Source organism: Juglans regia, chromosome 8 (assembly GCF_001411555.2).
Source record: "Juglans regia cultivar Chandler chromosome 8, Walnut 2.0, whole genome shotgun sequence".
NCBI classification, from domain to species: domain Eukaryota; kingdom Viridiplantae; phylum Streptophyta; class Magnoliopsida; order Fagales; family Juglandaceae; genus Juglans; species Juglans regia.
In genome coordinates this window covers 12,380,846-12,402,963 of record NC_049908.1, presented here as the reverse complement: position 1 = coordinate 12,402,963, position 22,118 = coordinate 12,380,846, and the positions used below count along the sequence as shown (strand labels likewise).

At 38.1% G+C, this 22,118-nt stretch overlaps 1 protein-coding gene across 6 annotated transcripts; it reads right to left on the bottom strand.

The window, feature by feature from the left end:
- Positions 1-5,215: 5,215 nt before the first annotated feature.
- On the bottom strand, positions 5,216-12,903 carry LOC108994491 (autophagy-related protein 18g-like). Of its 6 annotated transcripts, none has more exons than XM_018969724.2 (10): positions 12,338-12,425; positions 12,067-12,191; positions 10,463-10,927; positions 9,560-9,997; positions 8,915-9,160; positions 7,949-8,797; positions 7,714-7,871; positions 6,760-6,893; positions 5,963-6,484; positions 5,216-5,815 (listed from the first exon to the last, which is right to left on the bottom strand). In XM_018969724.2, exons 2-10 carry the CDS (start codon positions 12,085-12,087, stop codon positions 5,811-5,813), a joined length of 2,838 nt encoding a protein of 945 aa, XP_018825269.1. In that variant the 5' UTR covers positions 12,088-12,191; positions 12,338-12,425; the 3' UTR covers positions 5,216-5,810. The 6 variants fall into 6 exon arrangements, 3 of the variants coding, with proteins under 3 accessions (XP_018825269.1, XP_018825265.1, XP_018825266.1); XR_001996695.2 differs by lacking the exon at positions 12,067-12,191 and having other exon boundaries at positions 5,266-5,598; positions 5,639-5,815; positions 12,338-12,903; XR_001996694.2 differs by lacking the exon at positions 12,067-12,191 and having other exon boundaries at positions 5,266-5,574; positions 5,639-5,815; positions 12,338-12,903.
- Positions 12,904-22,118: the final 9,215 nt, after the last annotated feature.

Sequence of the window (22,118 nt, the reverse complement as noted above, 5' to 3'; positions counted from 1 at the left end):
ATTGGAGCATCATTTTCCAACTCTTCAGTGCCCTCAACAGCCCCAGCATGCTATCTCATTCCTCAAACTTTATCTAAGTCAAGAGTCAGATGTCATATCACCTGATTTTTCAAATAAAAAAAAATCTAAATTCGAAATCTCCTCCTTTTGTTAAAAAAAAAAAAAAAAAACTTTTATCTCATATCACACTTTTATTTTAAAAAATATTATCTATATTTAAAATTTTATTCGTAAACTTGAATTAAAAAAAAAAAACTAATAAAATGGGACAGATACTTACTATGTATATTATTGTTCTTAAAATTATATGTATACATAACACTACTATTTTGTCTTTCATTTATCAAGTAATCATTCAACGTTATGTCAGGATGTCGGAAAGATAATTAAATTGACGATAAATATCATTTTTAATAAAAGTAAATGAGTAATGATACATTTATTATATTTGATTATATCATCTTCACGTCGGCTAACGTAACACATTCTAAATGGGTTCTTCAGTCAATAATTAAATTAAAGCTATTTAAAAATGTCATTAAAAATAATAAAATTCAAGATGAAAAATAGTATTTCTCAAAAGGGAAGATGGATGTAGGCACAACTATCCAGAAGGCTGAATCCATTGAAGCCACCAGATACATGGGGCTGTGTGGAAATGTATATATAGATTTAACGAATAATGTTATATATAGTCGTGGAATGTATAAATATTATATAATTGTTTTGAAAAAAAATAAAGTTTATTATTAAAAAATTAATTTCTTTTTATGTGGATCTTATATTTATTTACTTATTTTAAAATGACTATACGATATTTACACACTCACAATTATAAATATTATTTCTCATATTGAAAATGAGTAAAAGGGGTGTGGATGTTAGAAAGAAGAAAAAAACCATTCAAAAAGCATATTTCTACAAATTCCTTCCTTAAATTTCTCTCACTCTATTATTATTATTATTATTATTATTATTATTATTATTATTATTATTATTTAAAGATGGAGGAAGCCCATGATTTGGTATTTGGTTATAAGTAGCGTACTTTCTCAATCTGTAATTCTTGCTACTTTATGCTATTTTTAACAAAGGTAATCATGTCCATGTTTCTTTCGACATGAGTATATTTTTAACAATTGCTTTTATAACATTTTTTAATTCATCTCATTTTATTTAATTTAATTATTATAAATTTTATAAATTTTAATATAAAATAAAATAAATAATTTAACTTCTTCAAATCTTAAAATAAAAATAATATTAAAAAAATATATTTTAATAATATTTTATTTAATTTTTAATAAAGATCATATTTGTTTTTAGCCTGCATTTGTTGAAAACATGAATCCAACAAAGGAAACATGAATCCAACGAAGAAAGGAGACCACGTAATAGGTGGGGCAAAGTAAGGGAAGCACATCGAGAAAATGATTAATCTATTATTATGCTATATATAAATAATAATAGAGCAACGTCTAAGGACGTTTGCCTAGTTTAGATTTTTTACAAAATTTATATGGTCTTTTATAAAAGAAAAATGATTAATAAATTATTTAATAAATTTTAGCAGTGGTTTAATGTACAAAACACGTTTGTCACATTTGTCTGATTGAAAGAAAAATAAAATTCTTAAAAATAATGTGTCCAAACATACAATAAATAAAATGTTACTCCTTACATGCAGGACAAAATTTTGAATAATTGAATTAGTTGTTAGTTCACAATCATCAAGATTGAAAGAGTACATAATATTGATTTGTAAATAGTTTAATGCATAGGAACATAAAACCTAATATAAGCAAGCATCTATGAATTTTTATCTTTCTCTACTTTAATAAAATTAGTTTGTTCCAATCACAATATCTCCAAACATTTCTTTTGAGTTGATCATTTGTACGTGAAAAATCAATCACGATCACGTGTTAAAGTTCTGCATGGAAGTTTCAACTCTACAAATTAACCATATTTGACAGTAGAGATTAATGCATGCATGTCATGTTACATCCAATCATGCAGAAGATGTAGTGAGCTCGTATGAAGCAAACCCACCCTCCTTGTTCCTGATTTCATGTTCTTTCATAATTAAAGTAAGCTTTTTATATTTTGGAAGTCCTAAAAATATTATAATTGTAGAAAATCATTTTATCTAAATGATTTTAGTTAATTAAGAATATTATAAGATTTAAATTATGTTAAAAAATCTAATTATTTATATGGTTTTATTTTCTTAAAAATATTTAGCAAAACTTCATCATTTATTTAATGATGAAATATTAATATTTTATAAATTAAATTTGATGGTTTATGTATGATATGGTATTTATAGTTTAAGAGGACTGCTACATCCATAAAGGAATTACACAAAAACAATCCTATAAACTGATGTAGTTTCATCTAATCCGTTAGATCTACTTTATAATAAAAATAACTTTACAATCTGACGAATCACATCAAATTATGTCAGTTTGTAAGATTATTTTTATGTAATCACTTTGTGACTAGAGTATTTCTCATATTTTAATTATCTATTTTAAGTTAGTTTGAATCAGTGTTTAAACCTTCATCGTTGGATCAAATCTAGGGACTTAAGATGAAGGGTTGGACTTTAAAGCCCCAAACCCTAGCTTTTTTCCCTCACTTTCCCTTTCTCCCTCTCTCTCCTTCCCCTTTAGCAGCAACACGTCTTCCCTCTCTCTTACCCGATCTCTTCTAATTAATTAGATGGTTTTATTCTCTTAAAAATGTTTAGTAAAACTTCATCATTTATTTAATGATGAAATATTAGTATTTTATAAATTAAAGTTGATTTTAAATGTATGATATAATATTTATATTTTAATTATCTATTTAAGTTAGTTTAAATTAGTTCTTAAACATCTACTGTTTGATCAAATCTGGGGACTTAAGATTAAGGGTTGGGATTTAAATCCCAAACCCTAGCCTTTTCCCCTCACTTTCCTTTTCTCCCTCTCTCTCCTTACCTTTAAGCAACCGCACGTCTTCCCTCTCTCTCACCCGATCTCCTCCCTCAAGCAGACTAGCACCGCTATGCGCCACCCTGTGGCGTTACCGACCAATTCATCGGCTTCCCCTCACGCCGGCGACCAAACCCCACCATCAAAGCCCCTTGACAGCTCCTCTCTCAGCCGCACGCAAGCAACCCGAAATGGGTCTGCACACATGGGTTCTCCACCCTTGCGCCACTGCGTCTCAACCCCAGCTCCACCAAGCACCACCACTGAGTTCCCCTCACGCCGTGGACTCATTTCATGGGACCTCCAACCCGTAGCTCCTCCCTAGTCCCACGCACGCAACCCTCTACATGCACGAGTTTCTCCCGGTAGCGTCGCCGTTAGCCAACCCCATGCCACCTCATTGTCACCACCAGCCTCCTCCCTCGCCGACAACCCCTCCCCTTCCTCTTTTCCTCCAGCTGAAGCCACAACTCCTCTCATGCCCTCTCTCTTCACAGGATCCCAGATCCACCGCCATAGGACCACCACGCCGCCGTATGCCGCCTCTAGCAACCATCACGAGGCCACCCACGACGCAGTTCCCTGATCTGCCTCCCTCTCTCATGAAGCCTTTCTCTATCTCACGTGTTCTTGCTGTTGCACGGCCTAGATCTGCCGCCTACAGCCCACAATGCCACCACCAGCCCTCCATGGCACCTCCCATGCTCCTCCATGACCAGCCGAGCCTCTACCTCTTCCTTGCTCTAATTTTGTGATTTTGTAAATTTGTACAATTAGGATGATTTTGTGATTTTGTACAATTAGGATGATTTACGGTGAGGTTGGTCTATGTTTATGTTGCTGTGAGGTTGTACAGAGAAACATAAATGGAAGAATGAAGTGTCAAACAAAGATAATGTTCATTTATGTTCACCAACCGATAACCTCTTTTAAGATTAAAAAGATATATATATATATATAAATATATAAAAGAAATAATATTTGTAATCTTAAAGTGTACAAGTCTTGCACTCTATTTGAAAAAAAATCATAAATTTAGAATTCATATGAAAAAATTATTTTTTAAAATAGATCCCATATTTTAAAATATATATAAGACTTGTACACTTAAGACTATATTTAATTTTTATGTATACAAGCGGGTATGTATGGTTCATAGAATCTTGGGGTTGGGGGATCCACAAGATGTCTCCAACGAGCTAAAAGAAGTTTTCAATTTAGGTTCCCATCTAGTACTGGAAATATGCCATCTTGTGCTATGTGGGGCCATGGGAGTTTCAGATTTGTTGTATTCCTTCCCAAGTAGAGAATTATTCTGTACAAACTTTAGATAAGAAATATACATTGGAAAATGTTACTCCTTGTGCTGGGCTACAACTAGTTTTTTTTTTTTAACTTAGTGATTAAGTGAATATTTTTTTAATAATGTTGTGATTTAAAAAAATAATTAAAAGTGTTAAAAAAATATATGTAAAAAAAAACATAAAAAAATACAAAATGAACTAGCAAAAACTCTCAACGGTAGCTATAGAGCCACCCATATACATACGATCATCGTTAATTGCCCATGAGTTAGGTAGTGTCAACCGAGGGTTTTGTTTTTTTGTTTGTGAAATCCGAATTGTATTAATTTCATTATCAATGCAGCACATTACAAACTTTATCCTTTACAATCAAATTATAAATATTTTCTGGACCATCCTCCATCTAGCATAGTTCCCCTTCCAGCCATCTTTGCAAGATGGTGTACCACCTCATTTCCTTCTCTATATTCCTCTTCAGACTTGACAGCCACAATGACCTGACCTGACCTCCTTTGCATCTCCCTAAAAAATAACATCTCGGAATCCCAATTCAGTACACAGATCCATAGCCCTCCATAGAGCATTACATTACATTCAGCCATGAAAGGAGAGTTTACATTGTTCCTAGCATCACACATCAAAGCTAAGATGTCTCCCGACCTTTACATCTCCAGTCAACCAAATCAATGAATATTTCCTCCCCTCTCCCTCTTCTCGTCGTAAACCTTATCCTCTTCCACTCCTCTAGCTATTATCATATAACATTTCTCCATTTTTTTTAGTCGATAGAAAATATTTCCCCTTTGTTGCTCTTTTCCTAGTTTCTCGTTATATATATTTCAATTATTCGTAGATTTTCTTCCTCTTTTACCAATGGCATTCATGGAAGTTTATTCTATCCAGATCGAGACACCAATAATTCATAGGATATTTAAAAAAAAAAAAAAAAAACATCATATATCTTCCCATCCCCTACTTTAATTGTTTTGTGGAACACTACGCGATTGCAATTAAAACGAGGGAGAAGAATAAAATCAGCCGAGCACAATGTCAATTTGTCTGTCTTTTTTCATTTTCATTTGCTTTTACTTTTCAAACCCCAGAAAAAAAAAATAATAATATAATTAAAAAAACCTTATACAGCTGGAGAAAACCTGGGCAACACAAACTCATCTGTACATAAGACGGTCTTCACTGAAACTTTCAAAGACCGGAAATGGGAAACTTATCTCTTATCAATACCGAGAGGTTTTCAACTCGTTCCCTCCCCCTTGCCTGAAACAAGCAGCACCCTGCACAAATTTATGAATTTCAATCTACAGAATGTACATGAGATTGGACTAACCGCATACTCACCCTGGTGGCAACACTTAGGCTTCCATTCGTTGCCCGCCCGTCGCATATTATTTACAGTATGTTCTACACCATCCATCCCTACGCTTGAAGCCCTAAAGCAGAACACTCCAATATCTTCAATGAAATCATGAATCTATAACTGGCACAATTGGAGCTTTTCTGAATTTATGTGTCAGCCTGCAAAAATTAGAAAGAAAACAGACGAAACATAATGGATTGAGTCGCATAAAACAAACAGCAACAAGAACACACTAATCAGAAAGAATCAGAGGCATTATTAGTCTAGCAGTTGTTACATGTATAACTTTTTGTTTTGTTATGTACCTTCTTCAGAAAAGGCAAACATGACGCCAAACATTTCATCATCCTCCCCATCCTCTCCTAGTTTTTCCCCCTCACGATTGTTGCTGTTGCTCGCAATATCAACAGTACCATCTTCAGTTAATCCATGGCTACCACTGTGCTGCATTGCCTCAATGTACCCCGCCTGAAGTAACGATCCAAAATCAACAGGATTGTGCACAGTGGTAGACCCCTCACCAGTAGTATTTATATTAGAAGCATATAGGTCAGTACTTAAAACTGAGACCTCAGGTCTCCCACTACTGTTTAGACATGGGGCATCACTATGGATACAACCATCAAATTGAGAATCAGAATCTTTTGAGTGTTCAGATGGAATAGATACAATGTTTGAAGAATTCTGCTTCAGAATGGAAGATTCAACAATGGCACACCCTCTTCTTTCCCCATAGATCTCATTCAAAGTTTGGCAACTAGGTGCACAAGACTTCTCACTATTAACTTGATCCAAGTCAAGCAAATGCTCGATTCTTCTTGATGACCCTACCAGGAAATTTGAAGATAAACTAATAAAAGAAGTATTCATATGGACTCAATCTGTTAATTTGAAAAAATGTTAATCAGAACTGCACGCTGGATATTTTATTGAACGATTTGGACATCCTGGTGAAATAGGATCGTTGTTCTGATTCTTCTTTCAATAATTTATTGCATAAATAAGAGAAATCACTTTTGGCATTTGACAGATTGTCTTCAATCCATCACATATAGATAAACGATGCCTTAATATGATTTATCTTTGAAAATGTAATTCTTACCCCCATCCGAGCTTTCAGTTGAACTAAGTGACGCTGGCTTTGAGTGACAAATAACAGTTTCTTCTGCGATCTTGCCTTCACCTGGATGAGGCTCTGAATATGTAGAAATAAGACATCGTCCGCCAGAAAGGTCCCTGAATCATACAACCAAACAAGTTTTTTGATCAGTGAATCAAACAGCCAAACAAGCACTCGATAAATAGCAGAAACACTCGGTATAATAAAACAGATACACGTAGGCACAGACAGCCTCTACAGAAAAGTGGACGGGCTTTTATGATAGACAAATTTTGATATATTCCAACGTATTGAAAATCTCCACTTCTTCAAAGCCAACAGAAGATTTGATGTCAGTTTATATCTCAGAGCAGGTAGACATCGATCCAAAGATTTTGGGGTAAGTAACACTACAAAGTTAACACATGCAAAAGTAAAGAGAGGATTTGGACTTCCTCAGAAAAAGCCTGTAGACTCCATGATTGCACACTTAACTAGATAAACTGTAGCAGCCAAAGAATCAATGTGAATGATGAAATATTGAAAGGTAAAAAATGTAGTAGCAAACGCTAGTATTTCTTAAATTTGAGTCAAGAATGGATAAAACTCAGTAACCAAGCTACACCCATCATTAAACATTTGGGATGCTCTATCAAGATCCTGGAAAGAACAAAGATGGTAACCATCTGTTGTGTTGGCATGAACGAAATATGATGTAAAACCTAGACCAGAAATTTACACCACCTATTCCGCTCTGATGACTGCGACAATAGATATGACATGTATGACATGTACATTTTCAATTAGCATTCCAACCAACCATCATTCATTTATAGTCTATAGGTACCAAAACAAGAATCTTTTATCAGGATACAACACCAAATGATAATAATCAATAAACCAATCATTATATAGGTGCCAAAACAAGAAGGTAACCATAAAATAAATGGTCATTACCTGTCACTCCAATCCGATTTGATGCCAAGGAAATGGTCAAAAACAGGTAACAATTCCTTACGCCTTATTTCAACTTCATGGGTGGGGACTTTTTCAATTTCAAACTCTCCACCAGAAAGAATATCAACTCTTGGAGAATCCATCATATAAACACATATCTACAACAATGAACAAATAAGTGACTACCAAAATATACAGAAGATAACGGGCATGACAACTGCAACCATAGAAATACCTTAGAGTTTTGCCATATCGGAAACCTGACAGAGCTTATCTGCACCTCTGCATTAGATAAGTACCAGTGAGGTCTTTCATGAGGCTTTCCGGAATAAGTCTTTGCCACATCTTTCATTGCCATACCATCATTTATGCACAGAAAACCCATTCCGTAGTTATCAACTGAATTTGGTTTATTCTGAACAACATCAGTAGCATCTTGTCCATGAATAATGGTACCAGAAACACAGTCCTCTCTCTCTGGCCAATCTGACCTTCTGCATACATCCCACCACTGATTAGGTTCAACTTTCACTCTTAACTCATCCTCCTGCATATGTACAAATGAAGATGACTGGATCCTCAGACCATTGTCAGATCCTTCGATCCCTACTGATGGCAGAAGTTCATGTTGAACTACATAGCCCGATGGAGTATAAACCAACAGATGCTCCAAGGTATTGGCCCTTGAGTTAGCATGCTGAAGACTTTGAGATAAAGAATCATGAAAAATAGCAGCAACAGCACCAGATGGCACAAAAACTTTTCCTGTTGCCGCAGCAGTAGGATTGCTAACCGTATTAAGCCATCCAAAACTACTGTACTTTATTCTGCTCACAACAGATAGGGCAACAGGTGGCGGTGGCGGTGGCGGAGGAAAAGATTGCTGATTAGTGATGCAAGATGAAGTAGACCACCAGGGAGCAGACAAAGCAGGAAACAGGGAGGGCTCTTCACCTTGGGGTTTAAAAATTCTGAACCCTGCATCGCCACCAAATGGGGACAACACAAAAACATGGCAAGTTCCCTTCGATGAAACAACTGCAATCCACTGACTATAATGACTAAAGCAAATGTCCTGGATTATCTGTCAAATACATAAACACAGGATAAGAAATACAATAAAATCTAGTATAAATCCAGGCCATACAAGAAAATATGATCGGAGAAACCAATAATCATCCTTGAATTGAAATATACTGACAGCTGATGTTATTCCACGATGCAGCTGGTAAAGATGCACATGAGAAGAGCTCCAGTCAGAACTTAGAACACCTGATCCACTTCTAGTGCAAGATGGCATTATCCGGAAGATATTTATGTTATTCCCATACACTGATGCGGTAACCAGAAGGGTTCCACTAGGGTCAAAACATAGTGCAGAGATCGGACTGGTATGAGCTTTAAATTGAGATATAACAGCTCGGGAAACAAAATCCTTGACAACAACCTGTAATCAACCATTGTTACTGAGTCATCATGTATATATATATATATATATATTTCTAATGTTTCACTCTTTTTCCAACATTTTCATAAAGAAGACTAAATGAAATATTAAGGTTTGTTTCAATAAGAAAGACCTAAAGGTAGATGTGACTCTAGGCAGGTAGTTTTCACACATGTTTAGACTTTAAGGATGGCCAAAAAATCATAAAAAATTTTGCATGATATGATAAAAATGCATCAATGAATTTACCCAGAAAACCAAAAATCTATACATCAAGTGTTAAAGATATCAATAAATGATCATCATATCTAACAGGCCGAATATAGATGTCAATAATGTTCATAACATTACATATAAAGTTTCAGTACTTAACATATCTCAAGGGAAGTAAAGACTAACCATCCCTGCATTATCCATATCTGTTCCTGCATGTCTACCAACTTTCCAGGCTGAATTTGGTAATACCGGAGAGTTAGATCCATCAGGGAGCAGTTCTTGGTAGTATTTAGACAACGTTTTGTATCCAATGTCACCTAGGTTGATTATTCCAGCAGCCAATTGTTTACTAGAGTCCTTAGCATAGCGAGCCACCAAACTACCAGTGCCAGGTGATGTCGATGGACTAACTCCTGGAGAAGGAGTGAGGTTTTGTGGGCTCAAGCGACCCGAATTAGACACCAGGGGGTTGTTGGATGCATAAGCCAACCATCTTGGGCCCACAGCCATTGGACCGTAACCAACATTAACCCCAGTGGCTCCCTGTCCTGCCAACTGAGGAACAGGATAGGTGAGAACGCTGAATTTATTCTCAAGAGTGAGCGCATCAAAGCAGTAAATCTGCAACCAAATACCAACAAGTTTTGATAAATTGGGTAATACATAATCCATATATTAAAAATGGCACCGCCTTCACCAGATTGGTAACAATGCATCACACCTTCAGAATATGATTTACATCTTATGTCCTGATTACCACGAAAGACTACAAAATCAAAACCAATTACTGATGGAAATGGACCATTTCATTAACAGCCTGAACCAATATAAAAAACAAGAGACTCATGCAAAAGATTAAATGCATATTTATGATGATAAGTGTATGGAGGTGCTCACTTCAAAATCCACCTGTAACACCTCTTCCCCCAATTTGTAAATGTTGGGAATCAGGAGTTTGAAAGGCAGACGAGTCAAAAGTACACAAAAGGTGGAAAATATATCAGCTGGTTACTGACATTCAACCTACATATCTATACTTCTAGACTCAATAGTTCAAATGCAATGCCACAGATAAGGCCGTCTTACTTGCGTGGCAAGACCCACAGCTACAATCTGAGGACTGCATCTAACCATACACACAGCAGACCGGAATCTCAGGACATGCAGATAGGAATAAGACCTAAGGGAGTAAAACCGAACAGCTGTAGAAGAGTTGGCAGTGTTTCCTGATAGGGACTCCATATTACCATCTCTTCCTAACCCACCCAAATTGCTTCGCTGTTGACCAAGGCTTGAACTATTGGTTTCATCCACCGTAACAACAAGCAATAAAGGATGTGATTTTTTAAATCCTTCAATGCCATCACGCAATGCAGGGAAGGGCTGAATCTGTAAGAATGAAACTGGGCCATCACGCTTCGAAACAAGTTCACTGAAGTTAGAGGCATCCTCCACATCAAGGACTTGAAAACCATTCTGATAACCAAGCAAGAGAACATGTTTGAAGACAGATGGACCAAGCTCTAGCCTGTCAAAGCCAGCCCAGGTTACCTGTTCACAAACAAAAGTGCAGAAAACTATTAACTGTAGTAGAATACATATGTCACTAAACCAATTGCAGTCTCGTTTCTTCAAAGTAACTGATATTTCAAATGCAGTTGAAAGACTAAACATAGAGCGCGCACTCACAAAATATGGGAAAAAACAAATCCAGCAGATTCAGTAAAGATTCTATATTTTTCACTGGTATGTGAGAAAGGCAACTGTATGTCTTTATCATTATAGTGTACAGCATCAAATAGTGTGATCAAATAATTAGCATGATCAATTGGCCCGTCATTAATAATTCATCATAGGCATGATCACAGATGAGAAGTTGATAAGGTCCATATCGCATGAATTTTTGGTCCCCAACCTTATAAAATAAAAAATTTTCCTTCTTGAACATCCAAGTATTGTGTAAGTTTTGTTAAATTAGAAGAACAAAAGAACAAAAGTGGGTGAAGATCAATTTTAAAACTTATAAAAACAACATATACAACACGAATAAATAGTGTTTACGCATACAACTGAGAACTTTTCAGATATTAAAGTTTTCTTTCTTTTTTTAGTAAGTATTGAAGTTTTCATTTTTGATACAACTGAAAAATATGTTATTTCTTTACACGTCAAATACAACATTTTATAAAGCCAAAATTTTCCAAAAAAGGCCAAAGATTCAATGGACACTTTTCACAAAAAATTATTTTTTATATTTTATTATTATCCATTCAAATTTTTAGTAGATCTAATTCTTCTAAGTGTCATACCACTTTCAATGCCATGAATATTCTCCATTTGTCTCCTTCACCAATCTTATTGGTTTCTTTCCCCCTCTTCTTATAGTTACCACAAAAACAAAGTAGTCAAATCGATAGGGAAAAAAGGGTAATCATTTTCTTCATTGTAATATTTTTTATATCATACGCAAATCTATCTGTTATCTTCTTTAGCAATGGCAATCATTCTTAATGCAATCTATTCATTAAATCAAGATTGAACTTGGATTATATACGTAGTCTCAGACAGTGTAGCCTATTAGTTCGTACTTAAACATCTTGTATGTACATGTGTGTTGAAAGCCTAATTACAACATCTATAGTCCAGAAGACTGCATATACTTAAACCACTTCGAAATCGAGTTAAGTTACCATCATTCCATTTTGCCACATTGATATAAAATCCCGGCTCCACCACTGTTATGGCTTTTTTGAGTTTGGTTGAGAAACTCAGTAGGTTAGGATAATCAGTAAGCTTCAAGTGAAAATCCCAATGACTAGCTAGCCATGTAATGAAAAACCCCATGCGAAGAAGAAAAAGATAAAAAGTATTAGGCTTACACTTGTGGTATGTATCAAAGTCGGTCTAAAGTGTACAAACTAGATAGAAATTGGAATAGAGAAAAGAAATTCCATTAGATACCTGATCTTTGAGATCCTCGGAAGAAGCGGAAGAAATCGAAGCAGCGACCGAAGCACTGGCCGAGCGGACAGTGGAAGCAACGGAGCTGGCATTAGTGGACACGGTCTTGAGGCAGGAAGATATGATCCTTAGAGAGTTGGGCAACAAGCCGTTGTTCTTTCCCTTTCCCTTCTTCATCATCCTCCACCTCTCACAACCACCGCCTCAGCCAAGTCGCCGTAGCTACTACGTCCACCAACGCCTTCCGCCCCCTCCACTGAAGCCACCACCGCCAATATATCCGCAGAGGAACATCTCCGATCGCCGCAAACGATCGGATAGGTCATCCGATAACTTCGACACGATCGCAATCCGACATGGAAACCTACAAATAGAAAACACAAACACAGATTTTTCCTCCGTTTCCTTTCTGTTTGACTTCGAAAAACCTTGACGAAGCTCCCCCCCTCTCTCTATCACTGTCTATACTTCCTTCAATCTAAGTTCTCTCTCTCTCTCTCCCCGTCTCATCTGTGCGCTTCTGAGGAATCTGTAACTTGTAAGCGAAATTCTACTTGCTTTTTTTCTTTTCTTTTTTTGTTTTTGGAGGGTAAATTTTGTGTATCTTTTAAGTTTTAAATGCCGAATATTAAGCAATAAATAATTACAAGCCTCATCTATTCTAAAACGAAATTAGTTATTTTATTCTATTTATTTTTAGAAAATATTTATTTAATACTTTTTTTCTTAGGTTATGGCATTCATGTGACAATGCCTTTACAAAGAAAAAAAAAAAAGATATTAGGAATTACTATATTTTTCATAAATTTCTACAAGATTGGCATTGTAATTTTAAAATGAAAATTATTCTCATCAGTCACTATTTATTATTTTACAACTCATATCTTATAAAAATAATATTCATATTTTATAAAAAAAAATTATAAGTATGAAGTTTGAAAGTAAATAGTGACTGATACATAATATTTCTCTTTTAAAATTATTTTAAATCGGTAATATCATCAATTATTTAGAAATTGAAAACAAAATACGTTAGTCAATGTAATTGGATATAAAATTAAGAAATAAAATTAGTCAAATTCTCCTATTTATAAGACGTAAAGAACATATCTTCTATTCAGCTTACGTGACAGATTTCATTTACAAAAAAAATTGATTTAAAAACATTTTTTATAAATCAAAGTCGAATCAACTATGTCGAGGCTATGTATGCCCTACCGATTTATAAATAAAAAATTTCAAATTAGTCTAAGTATTTTTTTTTTATAAATATAATGCAAGTTCCAAATGTAATACATCACTCGTATAACAAATATATTAATCAATGATAGAACATAATTAACATTTATCACACAGTAATATTTCACGGTTTTTATTTTTAGTTTTTGGCATTAAAAAAATGTTTTATCAATTTAATTAATGTTGTATCATTGAAGGATTAAAGCTAATTTGTCATTTATTGTGATGGGACAATTGGAGTTAAATGTGGATTTTAATATTTTTGTTTCATGAAATTTGAATGTAAAGTGCAGGTCGAAAAATTTTACTTATCATCTTTACATCATTTATCATATATGATTGGAATGAATATTTAGATCCATTGGTTATAAGCCTACGACTGGTATATTCCCCTAGCCTATGGGCCTGAGACTAGGGGATGCACTGCCCAAGAACTTATGTGATCTACAGGCTTAATCATGTGATATGATAACGCCGATAGATCAGGATGGTTATCTCGTCCGCTTATCACGAGATAAATAGTGCTTATTTATATCCTCAATACATCTATAAATAACACGTAAAGGTAACACTAAACTCGAACTTTGGCTTATATACGCATATTGAGATCACATTTCTCTAACTTAAGCATTGGAGCTCTCTTGGGCAACCAGTGTCGCCTTCTCATTCGTTGCAGGTCATCTGAGCAGTTGGTGGTGTGAAACACATCCTTTACAATGTCGTCGTATGTGGGACCTTGACAGATTTCAGTGTGATTTTCACATGCCAACTACTACGCGATCTCAACCAACCCATGATCAAGAGATGAATGCGACAAAGATAGAAGCAAGGCTAGCAGAAACCGAGCAGAAGTTGAGAGAGGTTGTGATGGTAGTAGAGCAATTACAGAAGGAGAATGAATAATTGAAGTGACAGAACACCACTATACCACTCATCCAGAATGGGCAAGTAAAAGGAGATGCACACAGTGTAGGAGGCATGAATAGTGAAGAGTTAGAAAAGAAAAGGTTACATGTCGAACTGCATAGCCTTATTGACAAGTATGAAGAGATGGTAAGAAGGATGGGAGGGTCCTCTTATGTGGAACAGCTGCTTAACTGGACTAACCTCCCATATAGTGAAGAAGTAATGGTAGTACCCCTCCCACCCAAGTTTAAGGTTCCCCAGATCGACATGTACGACCGGTCATGGGACTCCCTAGATCACCTAGAGAACTTCAAAGCACACATGACCCTCCATGGCTTTCCAGGGGAAGTGGTTTGTCGGGCCTTCCCATTAACGTTAAAGGGAATTGCATAGGGTTGGTTCGGGACTTTGTATCCATGATCCATTGGCAGTTTTGAGGAGTTAGCCAGACAGATTCTAACGCAGTTCATAGCAAGCAGGAGGCGCCAAAGGCCAGCCACCTATCTACTCACTATCAAACAAAGAGAAGGGAAGAGCCTGAAAGCATATCTCACCTGCTTCAACAAGGAGAAGTTGACCATGGATGATCAAGAAGAAAAGATCATGTTAGCCACCCTCCTAGGGGGTATATGACCACGGAGTTCGTTCATGGCTGAGCTAGCCAGGAGGACCCCCTCCACCTTGAGGGAGTTCATGGATAGGGCAGATGACTTCGTTAACGTTGATGACATGTTGCACACTCTTTTGGAGCCCAGAAAACAGGAAGCAAAGTTGGTGGCTAGGAACTCAAAAGAAGACCGGGCAGAATCATTAAGATGAGAGGTGTGAAAAATATTCCAATTAACGAGAGCAAGGACACCACCTCATCCACAATAATCTAAGCGTGCAAGAAAACAACCAGGCGGCTAGGAAGGAAGCACGCCCACCAACGAGAGGGCCTCGTTATTGCAAATACCACCGGTCAGACACTCGTTGGACAAAAGATTGTGCAACATTGAAAAAGAGGGTTGTCAGCTTTTCAGGGAGCGAGGAGCTCGAGCGAATGTTGGCTGAGTATCTCAAGCCCAAGAGAGAAGAGGGTCACGACTGTGAACCCAAATGAAGCAGAAGTCCCAAACAATAGAAACATGAGAGAGAACAAATACATAACTCCAACGGCAGCCACGTGAGAGGGACCAAGCTCCTTTTGGGGAAATCCGCACGATAGCTAGAGGTGCAACAGTGTCCAACAAGAAGGCTCATGCTCACAGAGCAAGGTATCATGAGGTGTATATGGTGGATAAGCCTTCCAAACACCCCAGACTAAATGTCACCCATACCATTTCAGATAGTACACGACCACGCGGGTCCTAGTAGACAACGGAAGCTCAGCCAACATTTTATTCTAGGATTCTTTCATCAGAATGGGCATTAGCCCTAATAGGCTGCGCCCTTCGCCATCTCCCCTGAAGGGGTTCTCCAGAAAAGCTGTCCAACCCATGGGTGCCATCGAGCTGCCAGTCACAGTTGGCCAGGGCGCCCACGTAGTTACCATAATGACGAATTTCCTGGTGGTCAAAGCCTCGTCATATTACAAAGCAATATTAGGTAGACCAACCCTGAATGACTTAAATATAATCACCTCTACCTACCACTTGAAAATGAAATTTCCAACGGAAACAGGCGTCGGCGAGGTTCGGGAAGAACAAATTCTTACACGGAAGTGTTATGTTCAGAAGCTAAAGGTGGGTGCACTTAGTGTGTGTGTCGCAAACGGTCTGGAAAAGGGTTGCCACCCTCCGCCCTTGGTAGAAGACAACCAGGACATGGAATTGAGAGATGAGAATGAATTGATGTAGGCTGAAGCAAATGAACCATTAGAAATAGAAAACTTACATCTGGAACGCCCAAACACCACGACAAAGGTTGGGACGAGGCTCCCGCCAAAACACAGAGAAGCGTTGAAACAATTACTGATCAAACATCGAAATGTGTTCACCTGAAGCTACGAAGATATGCCAGGGATTGACAACGTTGTCATAGAACACAAGTTGTGCGTCAACTCGGAGGCCAAAAAGGTACGTCAAAAAAGAAACGTACTACCCAGAATGGCTCTCCAACGTAGTACTAGTTAAGAAAGCTAACGAGAAGTGGAGAATGTGCGTAGACTTCACTGACCTCAACAAAGCTTGCCCTAAAGACAGTTTTCCATTGCCAAGAATTGACATCATCGTCGACGTCATGGCAGGGCACAAAGTTTTGAGCTTCACGAATGCATATTCAAGGTACAATCAGATCCGAATGAATAAGGCGGATGACGAGAAAACAACAATCATCACCAACAGATGCCTCTATTGTTATCGAGTGATGCCCTTCAGCATGAAAAATGCCTGAGCGACCTATTAAAGGCTGGTAAATTGGATGTTTAAGCATCAAATTGGGAAGACCATGGAGGTGTACATCGAAGACTTACTAGTAAAGAGAAAGGAACCTACCCAGAACCTAGCAGATCTTAGAAAATCCTTCACGGTGCTACACAAATACAAGATGAAGTTGGACTCGACTAAGTATGCTTTCGGGGTCAACTTGGGAAAGTTTCTAGGCTTTATTGTCTCGGAGAGAGGTATTGAGGCAAACACCAAAAAAATCGACGCCATCTTAAACATGGCGCCGCCAAAAAGCCTTAATGATGCCCAACGGCTGGTTGGTAGGGAGAATATCTGCCTTGAATAGATTCGTATTGAGGTCCACGGATAAGTGTCTTCCTTTCTTTAGGGAATTGCGGAAAGCACACCCATGGAATGAGGAATGCGATAGAGCCTTCCAGAAACTGAAGCAATATCTTGCCAACCCGCCCCTATTAAAACAGTCCAATCAAGGGGATATTTTATATGTGTACCTGGCGGTTTCGCCCCACGCCATCTCAGCAATCTTGGTCAAAGAAGAGGAAGTAGCACAAGCGCCGATATATTACACGAGCCATGCACTAAGAGGCGCCGAGATTAAGTACCCACAGATGAAAATGTTGGCATTTGCGCTAGTAACAGCTGCCAGGAGGTTATGACAGTATTTTTAGTCCCACCATTAATAGAGCACCTGCTTGGCAGAATACTACAGAAGCCAGACAGTTCAAGAAGATTGGTCACGTGGTCGATGGAGCTTAGTGAGTTTGATATTGACTATGTGCCTAGAAGTGTAGTATAGGGGCAAGCCTTAGTAGACTTCGTCGCCGAATTCACCAATTTCTCAGCGGATATTGAAATAGCGCATCCCAGCCGACCCTGGGTAGTGTTTGTTGACTGATTTGCCTGCCAGAAGGGAGGAGGTATAGGGATATACATCATTAGCGATGCAGGTTAGGAGTACTACATGGCCACCAATAATGAAGCCGAGTATGCGGCCCTAATAGCAGTACTCTCAATTGCGAAGGTTTTAGGAACCAACGAGATCAAAGCCAAAGCCGACTCTCAAATAGTGGTAAATCAGGTAACTTGGGTTTACGCCACGAAACGGAAAAGGCTAAAAAAGTACTTAGATCAGGTGCTAGAAATTCGTGATCAGCTCACTTATTTCAGTCTTGAGCAAGTACCAAGGGCAAAAAATACAATGGCAGATAGGCTAGCCAAAGCCACCTCTGCAAAGGATGACACAGACCTGCCTTGGGAAATGAAAGAAAGGGTAATGATGAGGTGGTTCTTGGGAAGCCAAACAGGTGACAATGCTGACGGTTACCATTCTTTTCAATAGGAGGAAATAAAAGCACGAGAATAGTTCCGTGACCACATTTTTTAGGTACAATGACAAGTTTGGATTCACACCTTAATTTATGTGGATCCAGCAGGGTAAAAGGAAAGGAAGCTTGATGGGTTGCCAACCTAACCAAAACCAGTGAGGTAAGGTGCCTCTATAACCCAAGCTAGCGAGGTAAGGTGCATTCACGTGAATCAAAAGGATACGAAATAAATTAATTCCTTTTGTGCCAACACATAGGAAATTAGCGAGGTAACTAGAAGAGATATTTAGGTCACTTGGTTATAAGCCCACGACTAGTATACTCCCATAGCCTATGGGCCCAAGACTGGGGGATGCATTGTCCAAGAGCCCATGTGACCCATGGGCTTAATCGTGTGATATGATAAATCCGATAGATCAGGATGGTTATCTTGTCCACCTATCACGAGATAACTAGTGCTTATCTATGTCCTCAACACCTCTATAAATAACATCTAAAGGTAACACTAAATTCAAACTTTAGCTTATATATGCATATTGAGATCACGTTTCTCTAACTTAGGCATCAGAGCTCTCTTGGGCAACCAGTGCCGCCCTCTCATCTGTTACAGGTCATCCGAGTAGTTGGTGGGTGAAACACATCCTTTACAAGGACTTTTTTTTTAAAAAAAAAATCATATGAAATTTTTATTTTTTAATAGTGTATCTCATTTTTTTTCAAAGTAATGCACAAGACTTATATACTCTAAAATTATATTAAGCATTACTCTTTAAAATAATCATGAGTTCCTTGAATAGCTAATAAGCACGTATTTTGTTAAAAAATTGACACTTATCTTTTTTATAGATAGATTAGAGAAAACTTTTTAAAAAACATAAGCATCTAACATGCTCAATAAACACTTATTATTTTTATAGACGAATTCCAATCCAACTTAGAGGAAAATTCTATAATTTTGAAATACGGTGGTTTAGTAGAGTTTTACTTCAAATTTAGTTTAAACAAATTTTCCTAATCTAATTTATTAATTTTTCCTATAACTAAAACTATGAGTGAGAAATACATGACAATTTAATAGATGTTAATTACTCTTGGTTTTGAAAGAAAACTTAGGAATGAATTTTGGGATCAATTATCAATTATTTATTTATTTATACATGGCTGCTTGATTACAATTGGCTAAAGTTTCTTAATTATGCATGTTGAAGCAATTTCTTGCCTCCTCTTCAGTCGAAGGATAATCATGCAACTAGAACAAAAACTTAGGTCCCAAATGTAGGAAGCCTCCAATGATTAAGTTAGTGTGGGTGATGTGATTAGGGAAAGTTCAGGATTCAGAGAGCTTTTAGGATGTACCTGTCTATCCATTTTTAGATGATGAGAAATCTAGGATGGCATTGCTCCTATGAGGGCATGATTTTTAAGATCTGATACAGTAATGCCTCTAAAACTTTATTTCTAGAATTTAATATAGTAACTCCTCAAGGCCTGATTTGACTGTTAATAGTATAGGTTTGGTGCATATATTTTGCCCGAGTTTCCCTGTGTGTCAGTTGATCAAGAAAAGACTATTTGGCAATGATTTTGGACAAAAGCCGATTTAAGATGTTCAAATCCTATAGTGACACGATGCATTTTGACTTATAAGGCCTATAGTCGCCCGCGACTTGTTCCTCACCCATTGAATATAATTGGGCCCAACAGTTACTCTGAAAATTCCTACCGCACATGTGTTAGCAGGAATTTCACCTTTCCTCTATGCGTCATTAATTTTGGATTTGAATACCTTTCCTCTGGACGCGTGTCCTTCCTTGGCATGTGTACAATTTGGGCATCCCTTTTGTTTGGCAGTTCACCTGCCACCCTTGATTAACTTCATCATGCAGCGTGAAATCTGTCATCTCATTTGACACATGCCTCTGTATGCATCGCGAAATACAGGATTTCGACATGTTCTGTGTACTTTTGACTTATGGCACTTTGCCTTTGGTTTCAGTCGCTTCACCCTTTACCATCCCACCTTCCCATAATCGTCATTGTCATTTTTTCTTTAGCTTTCTCCTTTCTCCTTTCTTTCCTTAAGAATTTCTAGCACCTGCTCATCTCTCCTGCTCTTTTTGTCCTTGCACTCTTCACATTTGTAGAAGTCATTCTCTCTTCCCTTCCAACATTCTCATCTTTCTGCTCTAAATGGCTTCCAAGAATGCTTCCCAGTTCACCCATCAACCTTCTATTGTGTAAGTCCTTGGGTGGGACTTGCGACGATGGGTCCTCACAAGTGGTGACCTTTAAGGGTGGGGCCGTTAGACTGCTAACACCATGTAAACAGAGTTAGATTATGTGAGGGATATGTACAGCATTCTCGATATCGTGAATATGATCCTCCCTGACTCTTGTAATGGCATTGTCAACTCCGATGGAGTCGTTGAGAACATTGGACTGTACATCGATATGTTCTTGATGGGGTTGAGAATCCGCTTCTGCTGCCCCATCCACGACATCTTAGATTTGTTAGGCATGACTCTTACCTAACTCTTACCTAATGCCTGGAGGACTATGCCATCCTGCTATGTTGTTTAGAGGTTGCAAGGGAGGAGAATCATGATTGTACTGCTCATGCATTTTTCTATGTTCATGGTGCCATGCGGCATGCAAGAACTAGTGTAGTTTCCATTTGCGACCGAGCTACAAAGTTGTGCATTTGGATAAGAAGTTTTTCTTTGTCTCTAGAGCGGGATAGGAGTTCCTTGTTGGTGAGGTTGGTCACCGTGAGTTCCCCATTAGAGCTTGATGGGGTCGCGTTTCAGGCGGCCATGATTTTGAAGTTAATCTTTACATGAGGGAAACATAGTGCCTGGGTATTATTTACTCATGGGTTGAGGAGAACCCAAATGTCGTTGAGTCCGACATGATCCTTACTCGGGAAAAAGATAGATTTTTTCTTGATGTCACCAGACCAATCACGAGTTGTAGGCCATGAGCCCCTAGTTTGGCCGTCCAAGACATTTTCTTGGGGGGAAGAGGTATGCCCCTACTCCTTGGACCCTAAAGGGAAGAAGCTCTACACTTACGGTGTTGTGGCTCATGGCGGATCATGCACCCTTCACGACCCCGCTAGTACAAAGAAGGGCTTAGGATGTCCTAGATCACCCACCATCCCTCCATTCTGTGGCTACAAAGAAACTCAGCCCTCTTTCCCACTGGTACACCTTGACCGCCTGACAGAGGTTATTGACCAAGGGGTGGAAGACATGGACTTAGTGCTAGACGCTTCATTCTTTGACTCTATTCCAGATATCTTCCCAGGATCTTTCCCTGAGGCCTTGCTTTGAAAGATTTGAGTCACCGTCATTTCTTTTGGCTCGATTGAGGCATTGGAAGTTGGCGAGGAAAAGTATGCCCCCGCGTTCACTAGGCCTTGGCCGAGGAGATTGAAGTTATGGTTGATTCACCCTCATCGGCACAAGCTACTATCTCTGGTGGGGAAAATTCCTGAAATTTTCAAGGCAATGTCCACTTTCCTTGGGCCGGATCCCCCTGTCACTACCCTTGGTGAGGAAGTCACTGTAGCATCCTCACCAATATGCGTCTCCTTGCCTGATATTCTTGTTGCTGAGGAAGCTCCTTTAGCTCCCGCTCTCAGAGGAATTTCTTCACCTTTCACTACTCCTGATGAGGGAACACAGGGTTCCATTAAGCCTTGGGGAATTAGCTCGTGACTCTTTTGCCGACCTCAAAGGTGCTCCCCATACTGTCCTCCCCAGCTGTTTCGCCAGAGGTTTCGACTAAACAAATGAGCCAATGCTTTATCTGGCATGACCTTGAGCGATGCCAGTCCTTGTTCGGAATCATTCAGTCCTTCCCCGCTCAACCCTCTACTTCTACCCAACTGGTGGGCGATTTTTTGGATCCTTTGATTGCCTA